At 37.8% G+C, this 12,229-nt stretch overlaps 1 protein-coding gene across 5 annotated transcripts in view; it reads left to right on the top strand.

Moving 5' to 3' along the window:
* The window catches only part of csf1b (colony stimulating factor 1b (macrophage)), a 47,341-nt gene extending 35,699 nt beyond the window's left edge, over positions 1–11,642 (top strand). For 2 of the 5 annotated variants that reach the window (XM_051669903.1, XM_051669901.1), the window contains one exon: positions 7,776–11,642. In XM_051669903.1, coding sequence (XP_051525863.1) covers positions 7,776–7,837 — 62 coding nt within the window. In that variant the 3' untranslated portion in view covers positions 7,838–11,642. The remainder of the gene's footprint in view (positions 1–7,775) is intronic. The other 3 variants (XR_007894487.1, XR_007894486.1, XM_051669902.1) reach the window with 3 other exon arrangements.
* Positions 11,643–12,229: the final 587 nt, after the last annotated feature.

The raw sequence follows: 12,229 nt of genomic DNA, 5'->3' as shown, positions 1-12,229 counted from the left end.
ATGATTATATGACGAACGACAGTGCGACAAACACTTACATGTTGCATGGTAAGTGTATCCTTTCACAGTTATAAATGTGATAGCACCATGTATTTACACTTTATTTGGTACTGTCATGCATTACTCAGCATTTGTAAAACACAGAAATGTTTCACCGTTGGAAAATGCTCCAACTATGTAACAAGATAAACACCATTGTGTCGTGTCTTGGTTTAAACAACAATAAAAGTAATACCTATTACACAAATAGACAAGTAAATTACAGTGATTACTTACCACGCTGTCACAGACTGCTTTTGACTTTTCTTCAAATTCGGGATCAGACTCTGGCTCAAAAATGTATGGATGAATTCCTCCGATTGTCATTTTTTTTAGCCAAGTTTTCGAAACATCCCCACACGCGCATAATGGCGGGGGCGTTTACACTTTTCCACATGCAAAGATGTTACCCAATCACAGCAGTGGGTGTTCACACTGAAGTCTTCAAGAACACATGCCCCAAAAAATGAGTATTTGAATCAGAGGCACAAAAACTGGACAGAAAATGACCAATTATTCCTAAATTATGACTACTTTTAATGAAAAAAAAAAAAAAAAAAAAAAACACACACATTCATTATAAGTGGACCTCAAGGAACATTATAAAATAAAATACAAATCCAATTCATGACACCTTTAAATTCTGCTGGTCCGCTCCCCATGAACCACAGCCCATCAAATTAGCCCCCAGAGCCGATAGAGGGAGCTGCGTCAATGAAAAAAAGACTGACGGGAATATGATTATAGAAATAAGAAATGCCATTCCATTGTTTGAGAAACATGGACCAAAAGGTAAGGTCAGATTGACAGCCTTCATTTAGGGTAACCTTATCTGACAAGTTAGCCAAGGAATGGGCTAAGGTGAGAAGGCAGGAGATGAATGAACAGCCTTGGGGTATAACACATATTGCAAAATTTAGAAGTTCTGAAGGGGCCAATGAGGTATCTTTTACTCAGTTCATTTTGCAACAAGTCAGAAACTACAGTAGGTTCATTAACAGCTGATTGTACATTTTTAGAGAATAAAGATTTGGTAATAGGAGAAAGAACTCCGACCCGAAATCCTTGTGATATCCCAGTTAAGAGCTAATTTACAAACGTGGTGTCTGGGTGGGAAGATAGAAAGTGAGAGAGAGCAGGTATATTTATTGGAGTGGAGGGGATGAGTTCATTTTACGGAAGGGGAAATCCCCATCTTCCCCGCGTTGGTCTGAACCAGCGAGGGCACACAGACTTCTGATGGGGGTCTTTGCAAACGCTACATACATGGGGGGGGGGGGGGGGGGGACAATTAGGAAACATGCAAACAGCTTCACTGAAATTATTGCAAATAGGAGTAGTATTGAAATATTCGATTAAGCATCCTCTCTTGTCCATATGTCTTACTGCATTGTCTCTAGGAGAAGTGTAGGGTACAGCAGCGGCGCAAAATTTTTTGGGCACATGTCAGCAGAGTGGCCGTGAGAGCGGCAAATAGAGCAAGTGAGCGTGCGGTGTCTGCCGAAATGCCTTATAAGGAGTTCCGTGTCGGTAACAGACCAGTCCAGTCTATAGTTGAGTTGGGTAATGAACATAGTGGATTTTGTGGAAAAGGATTTGTGGTATTTGTAAAATAAAGTTACTCCATACCTCTGATTGACTTCCGCTATCATAGCTAAATAGCAGTTAAGTTCTTCCCTCCGCTCAGGAAAAGTGCTGCAGATAACATCTCTGTAAATGCAAAAAGCAACCACAAACCTCTTGGTTCAGATGACTTGAGAACTGCTGCTACGTCTCCGCAAATCCCCCAACCCATGATTGCATTCAAGACATGGGAGTATGAGGAACTGGTTGTTCTAAACTTCCATTTAAGAATTATGGAGGTCACTGTGCCCTTTGGAAACTTCAATGCAGCTAAAACATTTTTGAAGCCTTCCCCAGATCTGTGCCTCGACACAATTGTCTCTGAGCTCTTCCTCTGACCTCATGCCTTGGTTTTTGCTCGAATATGCATTTTCAGCTGTGTGACCTTATATAGACAGGTGTGTGCCTTTCCAAATCATGTCCAATCAATTGAATTTGCCACAGGTGGACTCCAATCAAAGTGTAGAAACATCTTAAAAATGATCCAGAGAAATTGGATGCACCAGAGCTAAATGTCAAGTGTCATAGCAAAGGGTCTGAATACTTATGTCAATGTGATATTTCAGTTTTTTCTTTTTAATAAATTTGCAAAGTTTTTTTTTGTCATTATGAGGTATGGTGTAGATTGATAAAAAAATAAAAGAATTCAAAGTAGAGCTGCATGATAATGGGTAAAATGATAATCACAATTATTTTGTTTAAATCACGATTATTAATCACGATTATTCTGCCCTTTTATTTTTATTTTTTTTATTGCAGGACTGCACTATTTGGAAAAAATAAAAAATACTGCTGTGATAGCTTTGATATTTTTTTCTGAAATAAACAATAAAATTACATTAAACGGCAGCTCTCGTGTTGAACAAGGTGTTAAAACTACAAACAAGTAAATTATTCTTTTTTATCAAAATTAAGTCATGTTTTGCCCACGCTTTACTTCCAATTTAAGGGTTTTTACTCTTAAGTTCTATTTAAAAAATTATTTACTTTATTATTATTATTATTATTGCAATAAACAGTAGTAATATATTTCTGTAATAATTTAGCAGGCGGCAATGCTAAATGGTCTCAAGCCTTTACTTGATGTAAAAAAATAAAAATAAAAAACTGAAGGAAGTGTTGTTTCTGTTGACAAGTTTTGGCAGGCTCTGGTGCTCCATCTAAACATGGTGAAATGCTCTCATCTCCTCCTCGACCCAAAAAACCCTGGTGCCATAGGTATACTTCAGATTTTTTTAGTCACTTGTAATGGCCAAACATACCTGAAATTACACGAATGTGCAATGAGGTAAATCTGGAGCGCTTTTTAGCACGGTCAACACGCGTTAGTGACGCACACGAAACAAACCAAACTCAGAGCACAGCTAGGGTGATCATACGTCCTCTTTATCCTGGACATGTCCTCTTTTTCGGACCTTAAAAAAGCATCCGGCGGGATTTCTAAATTTGCGAAAATGTCCAGGATTCGTCTTTATTTGCATTATGATGTGCATCTGGTCTAATACTTCATTGTGTGTGCGTACATATTTGCATTGCTTTAACCCCTCTTTTTAAGTCCCACCTTCTCACACACCAATTGTAATATATATATTACACAGATCACAGTCCAGATGCACTCTAAACTTTCCAAACAACTTCAGGTGATGTAGATCGCAAAGTATAAGGGAATTATAAGGCAAAAATACAAAAGAAGTAAATACAGAAGCACTCTCGTTGTGGAATAAGTGGAGCTGGAGCTGCCACTCTGCTGAAACAAAACTAAATAACCACAAACTCTGAAACTGGCATTTCTCTGTGCGGTCAGTGCCTCTTCTATGAGATGCGTGAATGTCCCGATCTAAGGGGGAGAGATTGAAACTGCACCCGGCTGATTCACACTCTGTCGCGGGGACGCTCATCCCTCGAGGACGCGCGCTTAATGCAGCTAGATTATAACGTGATGGCGCGTGACTTATTGAATCATATGTCACTGTGCATTTCTTATCGTGAAGAAAATTGGCAATGCACAGATTTATTTATTTTTAGATTTTCTCCCCTTTTCTCCCCAATCTGGAATGCCCAATTCCCAATGCGCTCTAAGTCCTCATGGTGGCGTAGTGACTCGCCTCAATCCAGGTGGCGGAGGACGAATCTCAGTTGCCTCCGCGTCTGAGACTGCCAATCCGCACATCTAATCACATGGCTTGTTGAGCGTGTTACCACGGAGACATAGCGTGTAGAGGCTTCATGCTAAACTCACCACGTACCCCACCGAGAGCGAGAACAACATTATTGCGACAACAAGGAGGTTACCCCATGTGTCTCTACCCTTCCTAGCAACCGGGCCAATTTGGTTGCTTTAGGAGACCTGGCTGGAGTCACTCAGAACACCCTGGATTCGAACTCGCGACTCCAGGGGTTGCAGTTAGCATCTTTACTCAAGCCCCCCAATACGCAGCTTTATTAATAAGAGAGAGTTTTTTTTGTTTTTTGTTTTTGTGTTTGTGTGTTAAAAATGGATTGAAGTGAACAGAAAGGTGAGAGAGGTAGTCTTCACCCCATTATACTGCAACAAAATATGTTTTTGATTTGTTTTTGTTTTGGCTTGTTTTCCAATATAAATATCTAAAACTCTTTTAAAACAACATACATTTTCTTTAGCAGCTATACTGCAGATATTCAGACTTGCTTTTAGAGAATAGATCTTGAATACGAGTATATTTAGTCTTTACTGTACTCGCAGAAGTATAACCAAGTGAAAAAATACACTTACATACAAAATACACGTATATTTAAGATACATTCTCTTAAAGCAAGTCTAAATATCTTATATGTTGCTTCTCAAGTAAATGTATCTTGTTTTAAGGATTTTTAGACAATTTTAAATGGAAAACAAGACAAAAACACTTGATAACAATAGGATTTTTTGCAGTGAATTTCTTAATTAAATTAAACTTAATAAAATATTTTTTTCCTTTAATTCAGTGAATGTCATTTAGAGGTATTTTAAAAAGATGATTGTGTCCTCTTTATTGTTAGTAAGCACATTTAATACAACCTTTTAAGTCAGGGCACAAGCTAAATAATCGATTAAGAGCTAATGATTAATTGTTGCAACAATCGCTGAATAGTCGAATAATCGTTCTAACAATTGTTAGATTAATCGTTTATCAAAATAATAGTTAGTTGTAGCCCTACTCTGCAACAGCATGTTTCGAGTCCAGATGGGTGGCAAATGCTTTTCCTGGAGAAAACAAGTAAATGATTTGCCTCAATGTTCAGTTCTGTCTCCAACACCTTATACCAATCATCTACAAAAACTTTTTTTTAATGCTGATGACAATGTCTTCAGACAATCTAAACAAAAGTCAGGAGAGACAATGAATGCTTTTCACACCAGGTTAAGATGGCAAAAACCAGCAACAGAAAATAGTAGCAAGAAAACTGTGGTGGCTCTTTTCCACATCCCAGTGGACAATCAGCATTTCCAGTAGAGGGCTGTCATGCAGTCCTGTGGCAAACCAAATAATAGGCAGAGAACAGGACCACAGAAAACACAATGCCACCACAAAGACAGAGTCTAACACATAAAATGAGAACCATACAGATAAACATAAACAGCACACCAAAAGATGAAGAGTCAGCTGCAACCTCAAGTGCATACGATGAGTACATCTATGTCACACAAGTAGGTTCAGACATCAAACAAGCAATGACAAATGCCTGGATGTCTGAACAACCTCTTATAGGCCTACTAATCGACACTGGAGCCACAGTCAACCTTTTTGAGAAAAATGCCTATGACAGAGTAAAAATGACGACAAAACTGGAAACAACCAAAAAGAAAATACTAACTTATGGTGGGCAACACCTTCTTCCACTGCTTGTGATGTTTCAGCTCAAGGAAAAAACACTTAAGCAATGTTCTATGTGACTCAAGATGATCATGGTTCACTACTCAGTCACAAAACAGCTGCAGAGCTTGGACTGATTCACATGGTTTACTCTGCAGACCTGCTCATCTTTGGTATCTCTTCAGCAGCTGAAATCTTCCAAAATACCATCCAACAGGAATCCCTAGAGTCAGAAATTTCAGAGATGACATTCTAGCGTATGGCACCACAGAAGATGAACACAACAGATCTCTCAGAGCAGTTTTTCAAAGACTGCATATAAACAACCTAACAATTTACAAAGACAAATGTGAATTCAACAAAAAACTTCTGGAGATCTTTGGATACATGTTTTCCAACACTGGAATCTTTGAAGACCCAAAAAAAGATTGAGGCAATCACCTGTATGTCACCCCCACAAACTAAGGGTGAGTTTAGAAGCCTTCTAGGAATAGCAAATTTCAGTGCAAGTTTCATTCCTGACAATTCTTCAATCACACAACCTTTGAGGGAACTCACAAAGAAAGATGCTAAATGGTTTTGGGATCAAGACTGATGCACTGAGGAATTTCAAACAAAGACTTGTCAATACCCCTGTATTGAGCTAAATCCACCCAGAAAGAGAAACAACGTGTTTGTCGATGCCAGTCCAACTGGCCTCGGCACTATGTTGGCACAGACAAAAAAGGACAGTAACCACACATACTTTGTTGCTTATGCAAGAAGGGTATTAACCCCAGCTAAGCAGAGATACTAGAAGATGGAAAGAGTCTCTTGCGTGGAGTTGTGAACACTTCCATTTATATCTCTACGGTGCTGAATTCAACATGACCACAGACTACAAACCTCTAGAACAGATCTTCAATCTGATCTGAATAATCCTAAATCAAAACCACCAGCACAGATTGAGAGGTGGTCTTTCAGACTCCAGCCTTACAAATACAAGGTAATCCATAAAGCGTGGAAGAAAAATCCGGCTGACTACATGTCCTGACTCCCAACACCTCCATCACAGATGAAAAGTAATGATACTGGAGGAAGCAAAGACTGACACATCAAAGTATCACCTGCTTCACCACATTATCAACATGACACAAACCCTCAGGACAACAACTCTGGCTCTATAGTACTCAACTGCTGAGTTATGCACCCCAGTCTGGTCAGGATCACCCCAAACCAAGCTAGTTGTTGTACAAGTTAATACCTCCTTGCGCATTATTTCTGGAACACAATGTTCTACTTGTCTTCTGTGGTTGCCAGTTCTCAGCATTATAGCACCACCTCACATCCGACAACAGCTTGCAACGACAAAGATGTTGGCCAAGATCAGCAACAATGATCGACTCCCAGTACATGCGGACATCACATCACATCGAGCAGTTTGTCTGTCATAGAGACATCCCATCTGGCTAGATAAGCTGCCAGAAGAAATCAAAGCTAATTTGGCCTAGAGTGCTAAGTGGGCTGCAGCAGAGGTTGTCAACCACTCCTTAGTAGCCGAACCATGTCTCTGTCCTGCTGGCTTTAATCTGCCACAGCGCCTATGGTGCATGCTAAATTGGTCCTGAACCAACCACGGTCGGTGTGCTGCCAACCTGGTTTGCTGGGGCCAAGCCACCAATTCAACCTGCAATTGCAGTGCTGGACAGACTGTGTCCCACATCATCAATGATTACTTTCTGACAAGATTTGACAGAGGCCTACAGGCTCTACATCAGGTTGCTGATGAAGTGATCCAGTGTCTTGGCACTCAATGTACATGCTAAGAAGTTAATTACATGTCCTTGACTGAGCTTATTTTCAGTCCTGACAAACAGATGGGCTGCTTTGGGTCCATGCTTTGGATGATGCTGATGCACGTAATTTCCACAATTGTCTTAATGGCACCAGAGGTAGCAAGCTTGTTTACGGTCCATAATCCTTTCTCTAGGCACTGATGACATAATAGTGATTTAGACTTTTTCCCAAAATCAGAGGTTGAATGGGCTTGAAAGACACAATACACAGACTGAAAATCACTCACATCAAAAAGCAAAAATGCATGTTTAAACATGATGAAACAATCTCCCAGACCTCTGCATATTTTCTACAGTCCTTCCACTTCTGCCAATTAAGACTTGATAGCCTGACAGACCTTAGCGAGGTCTTTACTCACCACCCGTCAAGATAAAATTATGCTCAGCAATGTTAAAATTCACACAAAAACATGAAATCCTGAATTCTCATTTTCATCATTCATAGGCCAGATGTCCAATCCACAACGGTTTGGGTCTCACCTCTCCACTGATTTCAAACTGATGTGATGGTTCTACCTGGATAATCAAGACACCATCAAGAGCGAAATAGACTGCCTTACACCGTAAGAAGGCAACTACGACATCAAATGAAACAGATTTTCAATATGTCTGATTTTCAAGATCACTAATGCAGTATTTGTACGACCTTGTACATATGTAAATATTGAATACTATTACAACAAAATTTGTCTGAACTACTGGAAAGGTCTAGTTGTCAAAGTTGCATGTCCAATATTGCTAATCCACAATGCAACTAAAAACTTAACTACACTGGGAGCACAAGGAAAAGCAGTATCATTATATTACATTTAACAGAGTGGATTTGATTTGACCTATGCAATGTTGAATTCAGATGTTCAAAATTCATTTGTCAGCCTAAAATAATGCCATAATTGTTAATATGTGAGCAGTATCTTACAGTAAAGGCTTAATAGTTAATACTGAACAATTTCATTCAGTTTCAATTATAAAGTAAATATATATCTTACATTTAAGGAGGTTAAGGGTATTTACCCACAACTGTCTTAAGACAAAGACTCTTAAGATAACACACAAACTGTAAGTTTTGGAGATCCTGTATATGAGACAAAAAGTGGACAAAAGGTTATTTTTTATTTCAGGTGACATGATGATATGGAAATGCTGATTGTGCTGATGACTAAAAGTATTGCAGTGAAGAGCACATTTTACAAATCACTTTAGATAAGGCAGTTTGCTCTTTCGAATACATATTACTGTTGCTATATAGTACTGTCACTGTGTTTTAAATGTTTATCAGACCGCAAATCCATTCAGAAAAACATATGTATGCATTACAAAGGAAAGGGGAAACCATTCCAGATATCAATATTTTAAACAGCCAACTTCAGCCTTTTGATTTGTATTTTATTTCTGTCAAACCTCCTGTTAGACTGTGCATCATCTTGTTTAGCTAAGCATTGAACATGAACAGATTTCTCTCCCTTAAAAGCAAACACAAATAAAATAAATGTGGTGGGATTTTAGGATGTCTGCTAAAGATTATTACAACTACACTCAAAGGAAAGAGTCTTTAGTTAGAAGAAAACAGGACGTGGCTTGTGAAACAGATTTGGAGTCCTGACCTCCTCTACCATATACATACAAAAAATTTATTTTCCAAAACAATTAAATGCTACTAAATGGAAGTGGCCACTAAAATACAAATGTGCAAAAGTAAGTTCAGCCGCAACACACAGTTCAGTTTGCAGATTTAAACTGAGAAATGCACTTTATGTATTTGTTTGTATTTAAGTGGTCACTTCATATTTATACAAAATGCACATAAAGGCAGCATAAAAGTAATCCATATCTTCTGAAGCAATATGATGTGTGGGTCAGAAACATATCAATATTTTAGTCCTTTTTTACTTTAAATTTTCACAATATTCTTTTGTTTTTGGTGATTCGCATTCTTATTGATTACCACCTACTGTGCAGGGAGAATTTATAGTAATAAAGGACTTTATTATTGATCTGTTTCTCACCCACACATATATCACTTGTGAAAATATAACTTAACCACTTTTTTGCTGCCTTTGTGCATTTTTGGAGCTTCAGAATTTTGGCACTCATTCACTGGCATTCACTTTTTCTAAAAATCTTCATTTGTGTTATGCTGAAAAAGAAAGTAATACACATCTGGGATGACATGAGGGTGAGTAAATGAGAGAATTTTCATTTTTGGGTGAACTATCCCTTTAATGTTTGCCATCCAAATGGTTAAAATGAGGACATTTCAATTATTCCATGTAAAAACAGTTATAAAGTAATTTAGAGGGATAACTAAAATGTGTTGGTTAACAATCAGTTCTATTTTTATATAAGGCTTGTGATATATTTGTTATATCTTAATGTTTGTTCCACCAAAGACATTCAGCAAAGAATTAAAAGTGGGCCAACCACCCAATCTTTCTTATTCTTCAAATAATTTTGGTAGCAGCACCTCTTTCTTCCCCACTCTTGTTCTTTTGACAACCTTCACCACAGTTGTATGTAAACATTTATGCCCTGTTTAAGAATTAGTAGTGTTTTTCCTCAAGAGCATTTATGGTCTGCTAGTCAGTTGTCTCTTCACAAGGGAAATTATAGTTTGGCTCTTCACCATTATGGTTTTATGAGGAGACTATATTTTGACTGGTTCCCATAATACCAAGCAAGAGAGTTATTTCCTTCAATCATGTTTTAAATAGACTTTTGGTATACCCAATATTTTGGATTGACCAAATGTTGCTTCTCAAGCTACCCAACGCAAGAGAAAAAGCAAAAAAGTATTTCTTTCTTGCTGTGCTAAAGGCACATATTTCAAAACTGTTGAAGTCTTGATAAATAACTTTTTCAGTGATTGTTACAGTGCTAAAACAGGTGTCATGCAATTTCAGAAATAACCATTTCCCAATGAGTTGCAATATTTCCCCCCTGGATTTGTTTTACAGGGCATTATTTACCTTTATGAGGGCCTATTTTTTCCATTTAAATATATGCTGTTTGTCATCTCATGTCGAATACTTACATATATTCTCAATCTGAATCTCAAATTATGTGAAATTGTGTATATCTAGGTCTAATATAGAATACAAAGAAATATATCAGATAAAAAAAAATAAAACAGGAATTCATTGTGGGGGCATTTTTTGCCAGAACATTTTAAATTGCGGGCACATGCGTCACTTTTGTTGCATTTTTTGCCCCGAACCCTGGTTTATTTCTGACCCTAGTGTCATGACATGCTGACTAAAAAGCAGGAAAAAACAAAAAAAAAAAACCCACAAAAACCCACTCAAAGCCTAGCAGTGATTAAATAATTCAGCTGTGATCCTGTACCAAGAATAATTCTAATTCTTTTTGTGATCGTGTAATAATGAATCCTATGAATGATATAAAAATGTAATGCACAAACAGATATGCCCATATGTTATACAAGAAATAAACATTTAATTTTGTAATTCAGGATCAAAAAATTTTGGTTTTCAGCAAATATCAATATTAACAAAAAAAAAAAAAAATTAAACACATTGTTTTTGTCACCACCAAAGCACATTTCAGCCAGTTAATGGTGGTTTTAGACTACATGGCATAACAGGTTCACACTTCACAGCTCCCTCTAGAGGTGTTCTTCAATCTTAATAAACATTGCTAAAGATGTCAACCCTTTTGACATCAACAAAAACAAAGCCAAACTCATTTTATACAGTGTTGTGAAAGTCTTTTAATTGATAGTAGATTTTAGAAAAAAATCAGTTCTCGATTATGAAAAGTTGTCATTTCAAGTGGATTTAGAAAATTTAACAGCTTAAGTAGACTGTCTGCATTAAAGAGAAAATGACTTTTTTGGTTGTCTTTTGTTGTTGCTTGAAATGAAAGAAACAGACAGGATATAAAGCAAGAGTTCACAACAGTGTCTATCATAAAAGATTAAGTCAGATGAAACCTTTATGACTTAAACTGATTTTTTTTTTCTTTTTTTCCCACCATACTAGGCAATGATAAAATAAAAAAGCAGAAATTTAAACAAACAAAAATCTTCAAAAGAAATACCTTTAAAACACTAGAATATCCTTCAAGACTGGTTTTAGGAGTCCGGATCCTGTCTAGAAAGGGCACTACAAGTGTTAATTGTCTTAACTTGACAATTGGCCAATATACACTGATCAGCCACAACATTAAAACCACATGCCTAAAATTGTGTAGGTCCACTTCGTGCTGACAAAACAACGCCAACTCGCATCTCAGAACAACATTCTGAGATTATATTCTCCTCACCACAATTGTACAGAGCGGTTATCTGAGTTACCGTAGACTTTGTCAGTTCAAACCAGTCTGGCCATTCTCTGTTGACCTCTCTCATCAACAAGGCATTTCTGTCCACAGAACTGCTGCTCACTGGATGTTTATTTGTTTTTGGTGCCATTCTGAGTAAATTCTAGAGACTGTTGTGTGTGAAAATCCCAGGAGATCAGCAGTTACAGAACTACTCAAACCAGCCTATCTGGCACCAACAATCATGCCACGGTCCAAATCACTCAGATCACATTGTTTCCCCATTCTGCTGGATGATGTGAACATTAACTGAACCTTCTGACCCGTATCTGCATGATGTTATGCACTGCAGACACACGATTGGCTGATTAGATAATCACATGGATGATTGTTGGTGCCAGATGGGCTGGTTTGAGTATTTCTGTAACTGCTGATATCCTGAGATTTTCACACACAACAGTCTCTAGAATTTACTCCGAATGGTGCCAAAAACAAAAAACATCCAGTGAGCGGCAGTTCTGTGGATGGAAATGCCTTGTTGATGAGAGAGGTCAATAGAGAATGGCCAGACTGGTTCGAACTGACAAAGTCTACGGTAACTCAGATAACCGCTCTGTACAA

Source organism: Myxocyprinus asiaticus, chromosome 33 (assembly GCF_019703515.2).
Source record: "Myxocyprinus asiaticus isolate MX2 ecotype Aquarium Trade chromosome 33, UBuf_Myxa_2, whole genome shotgun sequence".
NCBI classification, from domain to species: domain Eukaryota; kingdom Metazoa; phylum Chordata; class Actinopteri; order Cypriniformes; family Catostomidae; genus Myxocyprinus; species Myxocyprinus asiaticus.
Note: the sequence above shows the minus strand (reverse complement) of the source record. Positions and strands in the feature narration are given on the sequence as shown.